At 44.5% G+C, this 19,880-nt stretch overlaps 2 protein-coding genes across 4 annotated transcripts in view; one reads left to right on the top strand and one right to left on the bottom strand.

The window, feature by feature from the left end:
* Nucleotides 1-13,998, top strand: part of Kdm1a (lysine demethylase 1A) — a 55,273-nt gene extending 41,275 nt beyond the window's left edge. The window contains 11 exon segments of one of the 2 annotated variants that reach the window (NM_001130098.1): nucleotides 3,594-3,736; nucleotides 4,439-4,529; nucleotides 5,742-5,876; nucleotides 6,471-6,544; nucleotides 7,280-7,391; nucleotides 9,804-9,936; nucleotides 10,851-11,038; nucleotides 11,357-11,471; nucleotides 12,220-12,347; nucleotides 12,742-12,888; nucleotides 13,507-13,998. In NM_001130098.1, the coding sequence (NP_001123570.1) occupies nucleotides 3,594-3,736; nucleotides 4,439-4,529; nucleotides 5,742-5,876; nucleotides 6,471-6,544; nucleotides 7,280-7,391; nucleotides 9,804-9,936; nucleotides 10,851-11,038; nucleotides 11,357-11,471; nucleotides 12,220-12,347; nucleotides 12,742-12,888; nucleotides 13,507-13,692 (1,452 nt within the window). In that variant the 3' untranslated portion in view covers nucleotides 13,693-13,998. 2 annotated transcript variants of the gene reach the window in all.
* Nucleotides 13,999-15,359: 1,361 nt separating this feature from the next.
* The window catches only part of Luzp1 (leucine zipper protein 1), a 76,691-nt gene continuing 72,170 nt past the window's right edge, over nucleotides 15,360-19,880 (bottom strand). Inside the window, exon 4 of one of the 2 annotated variants that reach the window (XM_087551311.1) lies at nucleotides 15,360-19,412. In XM_087551311.1, coding sequence (XP_087407437.1) covers nucleotides 19,257-19,412 — 156 coding nt within the window. In that variant the 3' untranslated portion in view covers nucleotides 15,360-19,256. 2 annotated transcript variants of the gene reach the window in all.

Raw genomic sequence — 19,880 nt, 5'->3', positions numbered from 1 at the left:
ACTAGGTGGAGTTTGTTGTTATTTTTTGTGTATGTGTACTTAGTTGTGTATACGTGTGTGCAGGTTTGTATTGTGTTTGGGGGTGTGAGTGTACATATGAGGTTGGTGTCTCCCTCCTTCACTCTTTGTCTTATTTTGAGATAGGGTCTCTCACAGAACCTGGAGCTCACAAGCTATTTTGGCTGACCAGCAAGCCCTAGGGATTCTTCTGTTCCTGCTTCCCCTGCACTGGATTATGTTTTTGTGTGAATGCTGGGGATCTGAACTCAGGTCTTCAGTTGTGTAGTGGGCTAAGCATCTTATTTTCCCAGTGCTACTGTGAAACTATTAAAACATGGTGACAATGATCCCTAAGGCAATACGTCACCATTCTCTGTGGTCCTACATGGGCAGCTAGAGTACTGAGCTTCAGTGTTGGTGGGGTTGGGGATGCACGATGATCTATCCTGCATGTCTGCAGTTTTCCTTTGGAGAAACATCTCCATAACTATTTGTAAAAGTAATGGAGTCCAAAGATTTTAACCAAAGAGAATAAAATATTCAGAACCCTGACCATTTGGAGGTCCTTAGAGTAGTCATGTAAAACAGTGTATGTATCTGGCCTTTTGGCAGTGGATTTAGTATTTAAATGCATTCAAAACACATTTGAGTTTCTCCGGATTGGTATTGGTTTGCCAATGGACACCTATACTATTTACCATTTCCAAATATTCTCATTTACAATTGAAATGTTAAAGTCAACGTAGAACAGCCCGGCTTCCCCTGGTTACTCCAGCAACATCAGTATTGCTGTAATTGCTCACCTGGGCAGAAAATGGATGGGCCTGGCTGCTGACTGCCTCACATACCTCCTGATAAAGCTGAGCCTTGGGTCTAAGTGGGTACTGGACATGCAGTCTTTCATCTGGTATCAAACGTGGCAGTACTCCTTTGGTTTGAGTCTTACTTGTTTGGTTTTGTTGTTACTGTTCTGTGTTTTCTGTTTTTTTGTTTGTTTGTTTTTGTTTTTTTAATTGAGTTTTGCTTTTGTTCCTCAGTGATTTCTCACTCCCACCCCCGCCTGCCTTTGTTAAATTGCCCCCGACCCCTGGTCAATTCTAAGCCTTGACTCTCCCATTTTGGTCTCTGTATAGTCTGTTCCTTATTTCCCCAGCGGTTGCAGCTTCTAAGCTAACAATGCTTCTGTCATGCTGTGTGTTTAAAGCCTTATTTTACTGCTGTCATACAAAACTAAACTTGACGTGGCTGTTGGGCTGTTATTTACAGTTTATTTCTCCCTCTGCTGCACTGATTAAAAGGACACTGTCAAGGTATTTTTTCATAATTTTTCAAATCATTTTCTTCACTGTTACAGTAACCCATTAAAAGCTTACACGCGAGTCTTCTCCTCTCAGTGGTCTCTCCATCACGTCACACTGCTTCGTTGCTGTAGGTTGCGCCTATATGTTGGGCTGGTGCTGTTTGAGTTTTTGTCATGGAAAGCGCATGTAAAACATCAGTTTGTTTTTTTGTTTTTTCTTTTTGTTTTTGTTTTTGTGGGGAGTGTGGATGGGAAAGGGGGAAGTGTAATAAATCAAGCAGGCTGCTCAGAAAATAGAGGGAAGAAACAAAGGTCAATTTGGTCCCTCTAACCTTGACAGTGTCCCTTTAAATATTTCTCTATCACACACCCTAGACTCAGATACCGAACTGGAATGCTGGGTGTTTCTCCGTATGAACTCTTTTTTGTGACTGTCACCCTAACCACAAAGATTAAAGCTTGTCTAGAGCAAGCCATCCTGTTGGCACTGGAAGAGCTTTAATCTGTCCCATTTGCGTTCTTGTGTTTTGGCACATTCCGCCTCATGGTAGAGGCATATGTGGTTTAGTTCCTCTTGCTAGAGCATCCTCTTGGGAGGCACGTTAGAAACCTGCATAGGAACACCCCAGGAAAGCAGTCTTGCTGTTAACAATGCACAGCCATGTAGATTTTTATATTGAAATGTGATTGTCTCCCTTTTGAAAGGAGAGCTAAGTATAGAGTGCTAGAACCATCTTGTATATCACCATCGCAGACTTGTACTAGAAATAGCAAGTTCCTGGCAGAATTTCATTTTAAGTTACTGTATACACGGCCATCACATCTTTGAGTAAAAGTAACTGATGAGAATGTGACTGAAATTCATGATGAGGGTCTCTGAACAACTCTAATAGGTGTGGTCAGAGCAGGGAGGACCACCACCAAGAGCTCTTCTTTCTCTGTGGAAATGGGTCACCAGCTCCTGAGACCACAGTAATGCATAAACAGCACCAGGCGTCTGAAGCCTAGTCCTCTATCTCGTTTTTGTACACAAGTGAGATTATTGGAGTTTTGATTTCCTTTAGGCTGGGAGTAGCTAATTCTCTGTGAGAACCACCTCTCTCCTTGAGACGTTAAGCATGACTGTCAGTTCTGTCAGTTGTGTTCACAGATCCAAAGCAGATCCACTTTGGTGCTCTTCCCCTTCTCTTTTAGAAAAAGTCACCCTTTTTGATAGGTCATCTGTCTTTGCCATAGGACTGGCCCATCTCATGGGATGGTATAGTCGAGTGCTTGCGAGTATAAAATTGAAGGGCTTCCATTGTTGAGAGGTAGCTTCTCACTGTAGTGCTCCTGTCAGAAGTCACATCCTACCCAGCCCTTCAGGCTTAGTGTCTTCTAGAGCCTATTTTAGTGCTTTGTTTTCTTATTCTCTATTTAGGTTGGTTGGGAAGTGAAGTCTGTATTTTAAATCTCATTTCTTACACAGTGCCCAGCCCTGGCAAAAGATGCTTATCTTAGACATGCTTCGTTGTCTCTCTCTGTTGCCATGAACCCAGCAGTGGGGCTGCAGATAATTTACATTGGGACAAAACTGAGCTCTAACCAAAGAGTGGTACTGATGAACTAATGCTGTCAGTAGACTCTCCAGAAAGGTCTAGGTCAGCTAGAGGACTGCTGTGCAGCACGTTCCTTCCTCTGCCACAGCAGGGCACCAGGCTTTCTGGGAACTGAATTATTCCTAATCTAAGACCTTTGACATTGAACTCTGAAGCTGAGAATCCACTATTAGTTACTATGTAAAAGAGTATGGTTACGATGTGTTATTGTGAGCACCATGAATTTTACTTCTGTATTTTCTACTGTCCTTTGAAATTCTTTCATCCTTGAGCAGGTAACTTGAGCTTCTTCTTTTTCTATTTTGCTCTGATTCTTTAAGGCCTTCAGGTGTGTGCTCATAGTTTTTGTTCTCGGGGACTTTTCTAGTCTGTCCTTTGCATGTCAGTTCAGCTTAGCTCAGTGTACCTGTGCTTCATGTAACTTCAGCTAGTGCCAGTGCAGGTCTCACAGCTCTTACTGTAGTCCCAGCTCGGAGGGAGCAAGTGGGAGAGAAGGAAATATTTCAGGCCTGAAACATTTCATATCTCATTTAAATGGATTTGCCACTTCATAGAAAAAGTCAAACCATTGTCCTCAAAGGTTTTCCTTTGAAATACATATTCTGGCCTCTAAACTGTAGAGCATTTTTGTGTGTTCATGGACGACTGTGCTTATAGTCTTACAAGGACCAACTCTGCTATATTCATGTTTGCAGGTTCCAAAAGAGAAAGATGAAATGGTAGAACAAGAATTTAACCGGTTGCTTGAAGCCACCTCTTACCTTAGTCATCAGTTAGACTTCAACGTCCTCAATAATAAACCTGTGTCCCTTGGCCAGGCGTTGGAGGTTGTCATTCAGTGAGTACTTTAAACTGTTTATTGCGTAGTGAATTCCATTTACAGACTGCTATTTATGTTTAAGTTTTTCTTAAGTCCTACTTGAGCTAATTTTTACATATTTTCATGTGAAATTGTAAGTCTCAAAGTAAGGACTGGAGAGATGGTCCAGTGGTTAAAGAAGAGCACTGGCTGCTCTTCCAGAGGCCTGGGCTCAGTTCTAGCGCTTCTGTAACCACTCACAGCCGTCTGTCAGTCAGTACCAGATCTGACACTCTCTAGTCCCCTCCCTCTGAAGAGACTGTATGCATCCAGTGCATTGATAAGACAGGCAAACACTCATAATAAAACTAAATGAATTTTTTTTAAAAATGAAATTTCAAAGTAACACATTTTTAAAAATTATGGAATCCCCAGGGCCTCTTTCAGTTTTAAAATGTACTACTTTAATGTGTGTTATTTTATTTATCTTGTAGGCTAGGTAACAAATACAACAAGCTAACTTCCTCATCTGGATATTAGACATTCAGTGGGGTTTGGCCCTTGGATTTTTGGCTGGGTCCCAGGTTTGTGCTACAGAGTTGATTTTGCAGCTGGGCTGTGTGTGTGTGTGTGTGTGTGTGTGTGTGTGTGTGTCTGTGTGTGTCTGTGTGTGTGTGTGTGTGTGTGTGTGTGTGTGTGTGTGTGTGTGTGTGTGTGTGGTGTCGTTGTTGTCTCCTACAGGCTACAAGAAAAGCACGTCAAAGATGAGCAGATTGAACACTGGAAGAAGATAGTGAAAACTCAGGAGGAATTGAAAGAGCTTCTCAATAAGGTAGCACTCTGCAGTCACTGCTCTCACACCCCATCCCCAACCCTCACCCAAAACACGTAACTAAGGAGATTCCTTTAACTTAGAGGTGCTAAAGGCCTTTTTGGAGTTTGCCCTTCATGGCAAACTTCATGGCAGCTTTGTGGGTCTCCTTACCTTACTCACTGCAGTCGGTTGGTACAGCACCCCGCTGAGGTCTGGGGTTAGAGCAAGATGAGCTGTGGTGGGGCCAGTTACTCATCGAAGATGACATCCAAGTCAGCCCACTCACTGCCATAATTGTCTCCAGATGCCTCATGTCCACCTCTGTTCCCTAGCTGAGGGCTGTCACCACCAGGCCTCAGGTTCTAGATGATTCAAAGGTAGTTGTATTTTCCTTCTTGTATTACCAACTGCAAAAGACCACCAGCCTAGGGAGAAAGGGTTCCTCAGCGGGGGGGAGGGCCTCTCTGTATGGACTGTGGCAAGGATTGAGCAGTGGCTGGGGGATTGCCAGTTGGTATACACCTGGGGGCCAGGTTTCAGTACTGTTTAACTGAAAAACTAGTATTAGGAATGATGATATATATAAGTTCCTTTTGTGATCTGACCTTTTGCATGTTTAATAAAAGGAGCAAAGCTGGGCATGGTGGTGAACCTGTGAGATTGTAACATCCTGGCTAAAACAAGAGGGACTGTGAGGGACAGTGAGGCCTTGTCTCAAAAGCAAAACAGGGACACCTGCTTTCTCAAAATAAATTTAAATTGATGGTAGGTTGTTTCACTTTTTTTAAGTGGAATATTCATTTTCTTCTCTATTGTTTTGGAAGACAAGAATCCATGTTAGTGTAGGTAGTGTTGTGGAAACCTCTGTTAAACTGTTTTTCCCGGGGCTGGAGAGATGGCTCAGTGGTTAAGAGCACTGACTGCTCTTCTAGATGTTCTGAGTTCAATTCCCAACAACCACATGGTGGCTCACAACCATCTGTAATGGGATCTGGTGCCCTCTTCTGGTGTGTCAGAGGACAGCTATAGTGTACTCACATACAGAAAATAAAATCTTTAAAAAAAAACCAAAACTGTTTTTCCCAAATGGCATGACAGAAAAGGGGTATGCAGAATTTCCAAGGATCTTTCACAACAGTGTACAGGGAGAGCCACTGTCAAGGGTATGTGTTATTTGGGAATGAATTACATTGCCATCCAGTCTGAAAATTTTTTGCTTTTCTATCTTAGATGGTAAACTTGAAGGAGAAAATTAAAGAGCTCCACCAGCAATACAAAGAAGCTTCAGAAGTGAAGCCGCCCAGAGATATTACAGCTGAGTTCCTAGTGAAAAGCAAGCACAGGGACCTGACTGCCCTCTGCAAGGTCAGTGCCATCCTGCCCTGAAAAGTCGAGCAGAGGTAGGAAGCCTGAGATGAGCCACAGCCAATGGCAAGTGTCTGTGCTGTGAGAAGAAGGTTTTGTGGCATAAGAGCCATGGAGTATTGTGTGAGAATGTTGTTTCCTGCAGAGTTCTTACCCTGACAGTTGAGAATAGTAATGCATGTGGAGTTTGAAGTCAGACTGTGGTTTAAATAATTCACTTGGTGTCCCTAACACCTTGGTGTCCTTAGTCACCTTGTCTGCAGCATGGTATCAGTCATGCATAGCTTGGAGAGTCCTCGTGAAGCTTAAATGAACTGTTTGCAAGGAGTCCCATCCCAAGGCCACGAGAGGTGTGGAGAGCATGGTGGCTGCTTGCTGTCATCCTTGCTGGAGCACACTGCTGGTGCTTTTCTCATTTTTTCCTCCTGCCCCATCTCATTCCAGATTCATAGCTTGTTTCCAGGATAAAAAACCCCAGCCTTAAATTGAATCACACTTTCTAAGCACGATCTGAGCAGGAAGTGTGTTACATATAAACTAGGTACATATCTGACTATTTAAGATTAAACTACATTTTTTAATAATTTCTGTCAGGAATATGATGAATTAGCTGAAACACAAGGAAAGCTAGAAGAAAAACTTCAAGAATTGGAAGCCAATCCCCCAAGGTAAGGAAAGACGCTCAGACACTGAGAATTTCAGCTTTGCTCCCCTTGAGTTGAGGTCGGAAGATGAACAGTGGCCTTTCCTTTCATGAATGTGGACTGAATTAGGTGATGGATGGGAGTGTGTGGGCATGGGGCTTGTCGGGTCTGTAGTCTCCTCCTCGTGCGTTAGGTGAGGATACTCTCAGTATATACAGGTAGCACTTCTCCACAACTCCTGACATTGAGATGAAGTTGTTATACATGGAAATTGTCTTTGTGTGATTTAAAAGTATTGTTGCTTTATCCTTGAAAGATTGGGGGAGGGGCAGGACTGTTCTCCTTATTCCCACTGGGGACAGGCAGTGACTGGATGATGACAAAACACTCTACGTGCATCTGCCCTGTTTTCTTGCAGACGAAAGTGCTATTTGTCCTTGGAGTAAAGCCTGTAGATTTGAAACAAAGCTCACACTTTTGTGATATATGAAAGCTTAGTATGAGGAAATTTTTTTTCAGACAAAGGTGACCCCACTGTCATTTGCTAAGCCAAGCTTGACATTGCTCTCTAGACATCAGGGACAGAGTAGTTTAATAACAGGTGAGAGCCTGTTCTGTGGTTTAGATGGAAGGCCCAATCTCACCCCAGTTTACAGTCTAGATTGGCTGGGACCATCCATGGAGCTCATTGAGACTAGCAGTGATGCTTTTGTGCTTTTGTTAACCCTGTGCTCCCTGATTTTTTTTTTTTTTTTTCAGTGATGTATATCTCTCATCAAGAGACAGACAAATACTTGACTGGCATTTTGCAAATCTTGAATTTGCCAACGCCACACCTCTCTCTACCCTCTCTCTTAAACATTGGGATCAGGTAGGATTTCTTCATTATTGAGCTGAACATGCTTGAGGGTTGTTAAAGAGAGTGTGTGTGTGTGAGTGTGTGTGGGTGTGGGTGTGGTCCGTTGGAGGAGCTTGAGGAGAAGAAGGCGTCTGCTTACATCTAAGCAGTCAGCTTGACGATTTGCTTCCTAGTGAGCCAGCACCACAGTTAGGCTATAGAACATCTCACCCTGCATCACAGTGCACTCCTGTCATCCCAGTGCTCTGCAAGCTCAGACAGAAAAAATTAATGAGTTCAAGGTCAGCATGGCCTACATAGTGGGGACTTGTCTCTTCACAAACTAAAAGATACAGAACATTTACATTATCCTGAGTTTTCTTCTGTCCTTTTGCAGTTAATTGCTCCTCCCAATCCTGCTTCAACTTGTCTTATAGTTTTGGGCTTTTGTTTATGTATTTATTTTATGTATTTTTTTTTCCTTTTTCTTTTTTTCGGAGCTGGAGACCGAACTCAGGGCCTTGCGCTTGCTAGGCAAGCGCTCTACCACTGAGCTAAATCCCCAACCCCATTATGTATTTATTTATTAGTACACTGCTGCTGTCTTCAGACACACCAGAAGAGGGCATCAGATCCCTTTACAGATGATTGTGAGCCACCATGTGGTTGCTGGGATTTGAACTCAGGACCTCTGGAAGAGCAGCCACAGCTCTCAACCGCTGAGCCATCTCTCCAGCCTTTGTCTTGTGGTTTTGTTGTCTTGTGAATGACTTCACTTACCATGAGGTAGTTCACTCCTTTATTATAGCTCTATTATAGAGATAAATGTAGATTGTTAGTTTCTCACTGGTGGTGCACTGGTGTGTGTGTGTGTGTTTTAATATCAGTGTAGTTCCTCTGAATATTCTTTTTATCAGATAAAATAGAAGAGTGGAGCTGAGCATTGTGGCACACACCTTTGATCTAAGCACTTGCACTTGAGGCAGAGGCAGGCGCATTTCTGAATTCTTGTCAGCCTGGTAGACATAGTGAGTTCCAGGACAGCCAGAGCTACACAGTAAGACCCCGTTTCTGACCACTCCCCCACCCCTCCAAAGTAGGAATGGAATTGATAAGATCTTATGAAAAGTAGTTTCTGGCTTTGTGGTCCTAGGTATCAGATTCAGGGGCCTGTACCTATAAGGTAATTGTTCTGCCCCTGCACTGTACTTAGACCTCTAGCTCTGTTTTTAACCATGTAACAAACTTCCAAACTGCTTACTAGGTGCTCTTCTCCTTCTAAGTCAGGGACAATCCATGTGTTTCACATCCGCAGAGATATTCAGTGTCAGACCTGGAGGGTCCACCATTCCAGTGACAGTCAGGGCAGCATCTTCGTGTGTTTATCAGCTGCTCTGCCTTCTTTCAGTGAACGTGTGGTTGTCTTTAAGTTGGAAGGGCTCATTTGTCAGATACATACTTTACAACATTTTCTTCCAGTCTTTGGCCTGTCCTTTTTGTCACTGGCTCTACACTTAACCCTAGAGCCTCATTTGCATGCACACACTACCATTGTTACCCTAGCTCTGCCTGCACTTTTTACATTCTGAAAAATTGTCACTCTCACCTGAGCTTATCTTTGCTGCTAGATGTTTTAACATCTAATTACTAAAAAGTATGATTCCCCCACCCCTGAGTTTCTAGACCATTGGGATAGTCTCTGGATAGTCTTGGGATAACTCTGGATGTCCAGAACTTCTTTATGCCTCTGGTCTGCCTTTGCCCAACTTGACCAAGTAGTTTGAGAAATCTTCCTTAACTTTAGTCTGTCAGTTTAAGGACTGAACGTGGGTTTTGCTGTTAAAATGTAATTGTGGCAGTGAGTCTGATGTCTTGCACATCTGTAATGCTGTGAGGAGGCAAATGGATCACTTTTGTGCTTTCTGACCATGTCTCCATCCCACCCACTATGGATGGTCTATACTTGGTCATATAAGATTGTGCTAATAACTATCTAGGGACAAAAGAAACTTCTTCCTGGAGAGTAGGAACAAGATTAGCCAGTGTTTTTCCCCCATTGGGTAGTTAAACTTTTTAATAATTAGTAACTCTTTGTGGTCTTAAAATACTGTTTGGGGCTGGAGAGGTGGGTCTGGGATTTGTAGTTAAGAGCACTGGCTGCTCTCGCAGAGGATCTGGGTTTGAGTGCCAGTGCCAGCGCGGCAACTGTTCATCCTGGTCCAGAGCATCCAACCCCCTCTTCCGGCGTCTACAGACATTGCCTGCATATAACACATAATGTGGAACATGCAGGAAGATACCCATACTCCTAAAAAAACTTTAAAAATTGATGTGTATAAGCTTGTTCTTCTGCACTCTCCTAAAGAACTCAGTGCAAATGGCATAAGCATAAATTATACTTTCAAAGTGTAGTAAGAGGCCTTTCCCCTTCTTTTACCTTGTTAGGATGATGACTTCGAGTTTACTGGCAGCCACCTGACAGTGAGGAATGGCTACTCGTGTGTGCCTGTGGCTTTAGCTGAAGGTTTGGACATTAAACTGAACACAGCAGTGCGGCAGGTTCGCTACACAGCCTCAGGTACGTGTCTGCTCTGTAGGAAGGTAGAGCATCTTCCCTGAAACAGGACTAATGTTTGCATCCATGCATCCATCCATCCATCCATCCATCCATCCATCCATCCATCCATCCATCCATCCACCCATCCATCCATCCATCCATCCACCCATCCACCCATCCATCCATCCATCCATCCATCCATCCATCCACCCATCCACCCGTCGGTAGAATTGTTGCATGGTTCATGAATGTGACCTTTCTAGATACCCTTTGCAATCAGATGGCAAAGTGACAGAAACTGCAGTTCCATCTTTATGTCCACAGAAACATACTTATCACGTTAGTCACCGTACGGATGTGCCATATTCTCAAAAAATTCATAATGAATTGATCAAAAAAGATACATGCATATCTTCTGTATGCATATGTGCATGAATTCATGCAACCACATATAATATGCATGCACACACATGTGCACACACACACACACATATAGTTGTTTGAGTGTTCATATAAAAACACCCTAGGGCTCATCAGCTGCTTATGCTCAGTCTTACGGAGTTTATTCTGATTTTATTCTTACTGTTAATCTGTATTCCTAATTTTTAAAAACTACGTATTAGGTAAAATCATAGTGACATAATTCTAATGTCAGCTTAGAGATCAAGCTAAGCATTACATTGTCTCTACAGTTTGAGGCTTTGTATCAGTCTTCCAGTTGTTATAGCCTTAATGAGCAGGAAACCACTCTAGTCCAGCATTTCACTTGTGTAGGATTTATCGAGTGTGAGGGTTTAAAGCCTGACAACCTTAGGCTCACCTCTGTTTGCTTGTCTGAAAAACGGAGGAAATAGCATGTTGAACCTGTTGGCTGCCATATTCAGTTTCCTCATTGGGCCATCCTTGTTATCATTAAAGTTTCCTACTTTCTCTAGGATGTGAAGTGATTGCTGTGAACACACGCTCCACAAGTCAGACCTTCATTTATAAGTGTGACGCAGTGCTCTGTACCCTTCCTTTGGGAGTGCTGAAGCAGCAGCCACCAGCTGTTCAGTTTGTGCCGCCTCTTCCTGAGTGGAAAACATCCGCAGTCCAAAGGATGGGATTTGGCAACCTTAACAAGGTGCTGTGCTCTCCTCCTCTCCTGTCGCTAGCCTAGTGTTTGGGGTCAGTGAAGAATGGGCCCTGCATGCAGCCATGTTTCCTGTTCCCTCAGCTGTCTGATTCCAGCCCTGAGGCCTGGCAGTGCCTGGTTGAATTATATAATATTCAAGCACACTTAATCTTTTTTGTAACCCCAAGCCTACTTGGGATTCTCTCTTTACATCAAAAACAGATTAGGAGTGTCGATAAGTTTTAAGAAGTATGACTTGAAAGGGGACAGTGATGCTTTACAAAAAGCAGTGAGGCCGCCAGCTGATATGCTTCCTTCCTGTGCTAGGTGGTGCTATGTTTTGACCGTGTGTTCTGGGATCCAAGTGTCAATTTGTTTGGGCACGTTGGCAGTACAACTGCTAGCAGGGGCGAGCTCTTCCTCTTCTGGAACTTATATAAAGGTAACTTTGCTATTTTAATCTTTCATATTCTTTCAGAAACAGAATTAGGAATATTGAGAATTTTCTCATACAGATATACCTAATGTTTTCTAATAACTTAATAAGCAAATCCTAAAAAAGCACTTCAAAGTGTTTTGAAGAAAACATGTAAAAAGTGCTTTTGACACTCATTTTGACACTTAGATCTAGTTGGCCTATAACCTCAGATCACTTCCTTAAAATGTGTTTATGTTCCTGTCTCCCATCCTATTACTTTATCTTATAATCAGTTGATTAACTAGAGCTAAATAAGTATATTTAATTCCCTCTTTCAAGGGAGTGAGGAACAGGTGTTTCCTATGCAGCAGTTATAGCCACTGCTTAGCCGCACAGACATGTTTTTGACCTGTCACTCAGTCCCTGGTGAAGAGGCATCCATATACTGAAGGGCACCATCCTTTTTCCCTAGTTGAATACAGGTCCTCAGTGCCAGTGTCATGGAATATCAGTGAATTAACCCATGTAGGCAGCCCTGGGTTGTTATGGCTGCAGGCGGCCATGGGTTGAGGATCTGAATTAGGCAGAAGCTATGTTGCCTCATTGCTGTGGAGCCACCCTAAGTGTTCAGGACTAAAGGTGCTATGTAGGAAGTCGTGTGTGGGTGGTCAGTTTCTAGGGACAGAATGGAAAACAATAGTTTGTTTCCAGCTTTGTGTGGCTCGTTGACTTTGTTCTCTTAAGAAAAACTGGAATTGTTCTGTTTCCCCAGCTCCAATACTCTTGGCTCTGGTAGCAGGCGAAGCTGCTGGCATTATGGAGAACATTAGTGATGATGTGATTGTCGGCCGGTGCCTGGCCATTCTCAAAGGGATTTTTGGCAGCAGTGCAGTACCACAGGTATGGGCGTGAGTGGATGGGCAGGGATTCAGCTTACAACAGATCTGGGGTTTGGCTTAGTTGTAGTTTGCAGCTTAAGCTCCTGATCAAGACACTCCATGTCAGGATGAAGACATGCTGAGTGGACAGGAATTTTAATGTGTGAAACATTTGGGATACTCTAGTACATGACCAGAGAATCGAAGCTGCTGCTTTGATTGTCTTTTGTATGTGGGGTCACATCACAAGTAGCTTAATTCACTGAATACATTGGGAAGTCTTGGTAGTCTTTCAGGCCAACTGCAATACTTGTAGCCCCTATGAAATATAAGAAGGGGAATTTATGAAAGAATAAGAAGACTCTTTCCCGTCCTGGTATCAGTAATGACTAACTCACATCTCTCCCTCTGTGTAGCCCAAGGAAACTGTGGTGTCTCGTTGGCGTGCTGATCCCTGGGCCCGGGGCTCCTATTCTTATGTGGCTGCAGGATCTTCTGGAAATGACTATGATTTAATGGCTCAGCCAATCACTCCTGGTCCCTCAATTCCAGGTGCCCCACAGGTGAGGAACTAGGACAGTTTTAGACTGTAGTCATTCTGTCCTTAAGATACTTTAGGAGTAAATACTATTCTCATATATGGGCTTTGAGTCAGTAATTTTTCTTGCTCCCCCCCACCCCCCTTTAAAAAGTTTTGAAAATAACTAAGCATTTAAGAGTGGCTGGAGAAGACCTGCATTCAGTCCCAGCAGCTACACTGCATGGTTTACAGCCTCTTGGAACTGCAGCTTCAGGGGAGCTGACGTTCTCTTCTATCTCCCTAGTCATACAAATGTTTTAAACCCTATTTTTAATTGTACCTAATTTTATGGCGGCTTGTAGGGCCTCAAAGGTCAGAGTTATTAGGGCTTTGTAGGTTGTAGACTGTTTTTTCAGTATCACCCCAAGCTTTGAACCAGAAAATCAAACACATTCCTGTGCCTAAGAAGGCTCTCCCCACCCCATCCCTTGTGGTTCAGAGTTTAGGATCTCTTACCAATCTTAGCCAGCAGGTACTACATGAAGTAAAATCAGAATATTGAGCATCAGTAAACTGATCAAAGGAGACTTGATTGTTCTTCAAAAGTCAGTAAAGTTATGTTTGCAACTTGCTGATTTCCCCCCACCTCTATCCCCACCAGCCAATTCCAAGACTCTTCTTTGCTGGAGAACATACAATCCGCAACTACCCAGCTACGGTCCATGGTGCTCTGCTGAGTGGGCTTCGAGAAGCAGGAAGGATTGCCGACCAGTTTTTGGGAGCCATGTACACGTTGCCTCGTCAGGCCACACCGGGTGTCCCTGCACAGCAGTCCCCAAGTATGTGAGACAAATGGTTCTGAAAAAGAGGTCTAACGGACATGCCAGCTGCCATTGTAAGCAAGCTCCTCTAGCAATACTAGATCCGACTCCCATGTCATCAGCTGCTGGGACTCCGAGTTTGACAGCAGAGGCTGGCTCCTTTGGCTGACAGCACAGAGAGGAACTCACCCATTGACTTAGAAGTGCAGCTCCATAAAGACTTGAGAAGCAGGTGGTGTAAGATAACCTCTTAGTCTATTTGGTGTTTGTTGTTTTGTTTTTTTAATATATTTTGAGAATAAAACTTTAAAATAATTTTATATGAAAATTTATTTTTAGTTGTGTGTGTCTGTGTTGGTGTGCATACTTAAGTGGGTGCCCATGGAGGCCAGAGGCATTGGGTCTCCTAGGGCTGGTCACAGGTGACTGACTGTAAACCATCCAGTGTAAGTAATGGAACCCAGACGGCGTGTTTTTTAATTATTGGGCTGTCTCTCCAGCCTCACATAAAATTAATTAGTTTGATATTTTGGATTAAAGTTGTATATACACAATGCACAAGTTGTTCCCTTAGAAATGCAAAATCCTACCTCTGACAATAGCAGTCTGTTTCCTCCTTGTTTGTATGAGGACGAAGGCATGTAAAAGATAAAAGGGTTTGATCAGGTCCAAGGGCTCTCCTACTGAGTTAAGTTTGCAACTCCTATTTCAGCTCCTGTTTTAAAGGTTCCTGTTTTGTTTATCGGTGTCTGCCTACATGTATGTATGTGTATCACACATCTGGTGCCCATGAGCCTTCATTTGGGTGCTAGGAACCAAACCTGGGCTCTTTCCAAGAGTTGAAACTGCTGTTAACCATGGAGCCATCTCTGCCAGCCCCATTATAGTGTTTTTTGTTTGTTTGTTTGTTTTTTCTTTTTTCTATTTTTCGGAGCTGGGGACTGAACCCAGGGCCTTGAGCTTGCTAGGCAAGCACTCTACCACTGAGCTAAGTCCCCAACCCCCCCATTATAGTTCTTAATGGCAGTCTGTTAAATGGAAGTTTCCACAGGGATGTTTCTTCGTGCTTCTTATGTACTGGTGATCATGTTTTGGCAGAGAGCACCTTGGAACTGAACTGCCTCCTCTAGGAGACTACTTTACAGTAGCACCGATAACCGAAATGTAATCTCCCCATCTCCAAACTCTAAATACAGCATCTGTGAAGTCTTCTCTGCTGTCTAAGGTATTACATATGTGCTCACAATGGCCCTGAACTCAAAATCTTGCTTCAGTAGGTCTGTTCTACTGTACCTAGCTCTAAATGAAGCTGAGTTGAGGAATATTATACTGGGGTTTGGTTAATGATGAAAATGATCTCCCTGAGTGACAGCAGCAGAAAAATGGTGCTAGTGATGGAAAGGTGATTACTGCTGCAGTGGACAGTACTTGTACCCATTGAGGGGCGCTTATTGTGTAGACCTGGCTATACTGAAACTCAAAGATTCTGTTGGGATTAAAGGCATAGAATTTCAGAGAAATTCTCTTTGACAACAGATAAGCCTAAAAAGAAGACAGAGCAAAGAGTTAGCTGCTAGTTTTAACTCTGTATTTTGCCTAAATTTGTGAAATGCCACACCAGCAGTACCAATCCAGAGATAACAGCTGTTTCCAGAAATGATATCGACAGAAGCAGCATCACTGACTCATAGGAGAATATAGAAACGAGGGAGCTTTATTGGTTACAATATTGTGCTGCAGAGCCAACAGAGAGAATTACAGCCAAAGGATACATGCAGACAGGCAGCTTCAACTAGACACATGCACCCAAGGAGCCCTGAGCCACTGCCTGTGGCTGTGCCCTGCGTTTCAGAGGCAGGTTCTAGCCTCTCTGGTCCCATGCTTGGAGCAGGAATGTGTAGAAGCTGCTGCATCTAGACTCCAAGGGGCCTCGGTGAAGCCAGAGCCACAGCTGAGGCCCCAGCGAAGGACCTACCATGCCTAAGTTTATTTAAGGGCTATCTATCTTTCTAGCCCTCTCAATCTTTAAAATACAAAAAATAGACTTTATTCTCTTAAAAATACATTCCATTCAATACATGTTCTGAGCTGTGAAGCAGCAGGAAAATAGGACCTCTTTCCTATGACTCTGGTTGAGGTGGTTGAGGAGAACCCTGTTCCCCATTCAGGGTGTTTAAAAGACAATCCCTAAAAAGCAGCTCTTACAAAGCAGTCTTTGTCAGAATAGAAACCCATGCCCACAAAGGCAGCCAGGGGCCAGCCTCTGAGTCCCTGTTCCTTTACTGACCCACTACTAACAACTAACACAGCCCAGGACAAGAAATCCACTATTGCTCTAGGCACCAGCCCCTGCCGCAGGAGACGGATGGCTGATGTGCAAGCTTGCCTGCAGCCTTGGCCCACACATACCCCTTCAACTCATCTCAACTGTTTCACTGCCACACAGAGCTGCCACAGCTTCCTTGCCTGCCACCCTGCAGCTTTTCCTGATTGTTTTAATACCAGAGTACCTGGTAACAGCAGCAGGTGGAAGATACCAGTCATTGGCATTCGCCAGCTCTTCATCCTCTAGCCAAGTATATCCAGGACCAGTACTCAGAACTCTCAGACACATGACCTGCTGGTTCAATTTAGCCATCTTTCCAAACTAGAGAAGCAGCACTGTCATGAAAGTGGGTCTTGCGGTGGGGATTCAGGGAATATTTGGCTTGATTAGACAATGGTTTGACAAGTCTCCCTTCTATTTGGAGGCTTCCTGCAGCTTCTGGCGTGGGCCCAAAGGTTACACCTTGGTGTCTTCAGAAGTGATGTGCCTTCCAACCTTGGAATCAGAGCCAGTCTAGCCATCCATATGAAGCCCAGGGGACTTAAACCCTCTAGCCTCCATTTGCTTAGTATAAACATTTGCAATGCTGAAGACATTTAAAAATAAAATCTACTTTATGGCAGGACTACAAAGTGTGCAGATTAAAGAAACAAAATATCCTGAAATAATTGTTACAATCAAATGCAATATATTGCACTCAGACTTTCAAAATGGCAGCCCACAGCTGTCCCTTTTCCACAGAACATTTCAAATAGCAGCAGGTGTTGGTGCTGCTAAAATGTGGAAAGATACAGACTTTGGCACCAGGAGCTACAGCACCAGAATCCAGGGTTCAACACCCAAAGACAAAAAATATTGGTGAGATCTTTTGAGGCAGGGCTTGGTACCTCTCTGTTTTTATCAGCAGAGAAGAGCCACAGACTTCGTTTCCTATACTCTTCGGTGGACCACCACAGGGGTCTGTTTCCTTTACTCTCAGGGCTGCCGACTGGTACAGGAGAGTGACAGGACACTGCAAGTGAGAGGTTGCAGCCTTGAATTAAGGAGTTTCTGGCCAGTAACCCAAAAGCAGCAGCAGGAACAGATCTTGAAAACACTGTCTTAGTTGTACATCGAGTTGGGAAGGGGAGGCAAGACACATGGCAATGCCCCAGGTTAGCAAAACTCCATTAAAACCCAAGTGCTAGCTAGTCATTCCTGTCCTTTGGGAGCAAACAAACAAAACGTGGTAGATCTCCCCACACCCTGGCAGGATGGCTGAGTCTGATGCAGACAAGGGCAGATAAGTGCCAGTGTGTGTGTGTGCTAAGTACAAAGGGTGAAGGGAGACTACTCAGTCCTCCTGAGATGTCCTGTGTCTTCCCTGTGGCCAGGAAATTCACAGGAAAGGCACGGGAACAGGAATCAAACAGACTTACGTTATAAAAAGCACCTAGCTTGAAAGCCAGGAAATGTGGCACTGAGCAAGTGCCACATAAACCTGAGACCACACAATCCAATCCCTTTACCTCATACTGAAAACAGGCCTTACAGGCTCATCCCCATGACAGAGGCATGAGGAAAAGAGAAGACCCAGAAGACAACTGAAGGCAGAAAGAAAGATGTTCCCTAGACTCACGTGGACATCACCTTCCAAAACCAAGAGTCAGCTCACGTTGGTGCGTCAGACAAGGGTAGAACACCGAAGTTAAGGCCTGAGAGATCATCCACTCCATAGAACTCACTCTGAGCTGGGAAGCAGCAGTGGTAGAACACTTGACCTAGCACACCAGGTCCTGTGTTTAATCCCCAGCATGCATCTGCAGGTGACAGACACATGGGGACACATGCACAAAACAAACAAACCAACTCATTCTAAAGATAGGGAAAACGGAGGCTCCAAGAAGACTTGCCAAAGGTCACAGAGCAAGGAGTGACAAAGCCAGGAGGAATGGGGAAAGTGGCTTTCCAAATACCTAGTCTAGTGATAAGGCAATGACATCTACTTCACAAAGGTAGCCAAGGAGGATCCCTTCGAATTGAAACAATGCTTCATTCAGAAAATTCAGTGACAAGCAAACAGCTCTTAACTTCCCCATGTGGTTAGTGTAAGGAGATAAAAGTTTATTTATCTGCCTTCCTAAAAGGCTAATGCACTTTGAACTGCATAAATCTGAGGACCTCAACAGGCAGGCATTGGCTTTCCTCCAATGAAATCTCTGAAATGGTCTACTCGTAGATCCGGAGGGCTTGCTTTTGCTTCAGCAGTCAGCATGGTAAAGTGCAAGGCCTCCTCCACAGGGGATGGAGGAGCAAAGGGAGGGAGCAGTCAGTCCATGTCTTTCGTGGAGCTATTGCCTGTGGAGTGACTAAAGGAATTCTTGCTTGTTTCCCATTTGCTGGGCACTTCCTAAAAGGCAGAGTGTGCTGGCTGGCCGGGTCCGTCGGCTCAGGGCAGGGATTTTCCCAAGAGGAGAATGATGAAGTCAGCTGAAGTTTGCAGCCCCAGAGAGCAAAGGTGATGCCAGCAGCAATGTCGGTGCCCAGCAAGGGAGAGGTACAAATCGGTCTGATTCCAGTGCCTTTGGAAGGTGAGCTGAAAGCTGGTGTCAGAGGATGATGTCTTCCATTTGGCATCCTGCTCTGCCCCCAAGAAACTGGTTATCCAAAAGTCAGGTCAGGGAAGCTTCTACACGAGGATGGTCCCATAATTACTTAGGGGCAGCAGACCCTTTTTCTGTTTCCAGATTCTCAAGAACTCAAAGACAAAGGAATGTAAGCCTCTTAGGATGGAAACGATAGCTGATAATTCTTAATGTGCTCTTGGCAGTGCGTGGGGTCTCTTAGGGCAAACAAAGAACCAACTGGATATGGTGAGGAGACAAATCAGGACATCAAACAGAGCAAAAGGGACTGGGCTTTGATATACAAACTGCTCACCATGGAGAGGGGCGAGAGCTTTTGGCTACCTCTATATGGTAGTGGGTTTCTATAACGCCCCATTTGGGGGTCAGAGAATGGTCCATGCTACCTTGGGGACAGAGAGAGGAGAGAGGACTACTCATGCATCAGGGAGAGCTGGGCCTGAGTGACTGGTTTGTAGTTTCTGGTCCTGTCCAGACAACTGGCAAAAATTACCTGAGCCACAGCCTGGCTCTCCATAGTCTCCCAGCCAAGGCCTGTATCCAGCCTGCTTAACTGGCCTTGGGTCCTGCACAGGCCAGGATTGGGGAGGAGCTGAGAAGCAGGAGGAGAAGAAGCAGCAGCAGACTTCGCCTAGCTGGCTCAGTCTTCCTCAGCATAAGGCCTTGCTGGGTGTAGCCGCTCCTCAGTCCAAACTCGCTCAGACTCTGGCAGTCCCTGCTTCCCAGGCGGTTCAGAGTGTTCCAGCGGGTTGTGTACTCGCCTGCTGCTAACAAATGTGCTGTCCTCCCCTTCCTCCTGTGCCGGTGAGCAACAAGTGAGAAGTGAGTGCAGGCCGTACAGGGAGAACCAGACACCTCCCTCACCTTCCACCCTGGGAGTCCTCGGTACTACACAGGAACTGCAGAGATATTCTGGGGGAGGGGGAGCAGGAGTAGTATGAAACCCCTTGGAAATAAAGAACAAGTGAGGAGACCAAGAGACTCTTAACTGAACAGAAGCCTGTTTATAGTCCAGAGCTTAGAGCAGACATCTGAGAGCAGGATCCCTGTGGCACACGTGGGAGCCGCTTCCCTGACGCATGGCAGGGCCCCTTACTCCTTACATGTGGTCTATGAAAAATCGAGGCCTTCGCCACCCTTATACCATTCTGTCCTTTGGCTTGGGTCTCCCTAGAAACTCAGCCAAATCTTCAAGACCCCAGATATCCATCTTTCTCTGCCTTCTAGGAATTGTGCCTTGCCAATATTCCTTGTCACAGAATAA

Source organism: Rattus norvegicus, chromosome 5 (assembly GCF_021556685.1).
Source record: "Rattus norvegicus strain SHRSP/BbbUtx chromosome 5, alternate assembly SHRSP_T2T, whole genome shotgun sequence".
Lineage (NCBI taxonomy): Eukaryota > Metazoa > Chordata > Mammalia > Rodentia > Muridae > Rattus > Rattus norvegicus.
The sequence above is the reverse complement of the archived record's forward strand: the minus strand, read 5'-3'. Positions and strand labels throughout refer to the sequence as shown.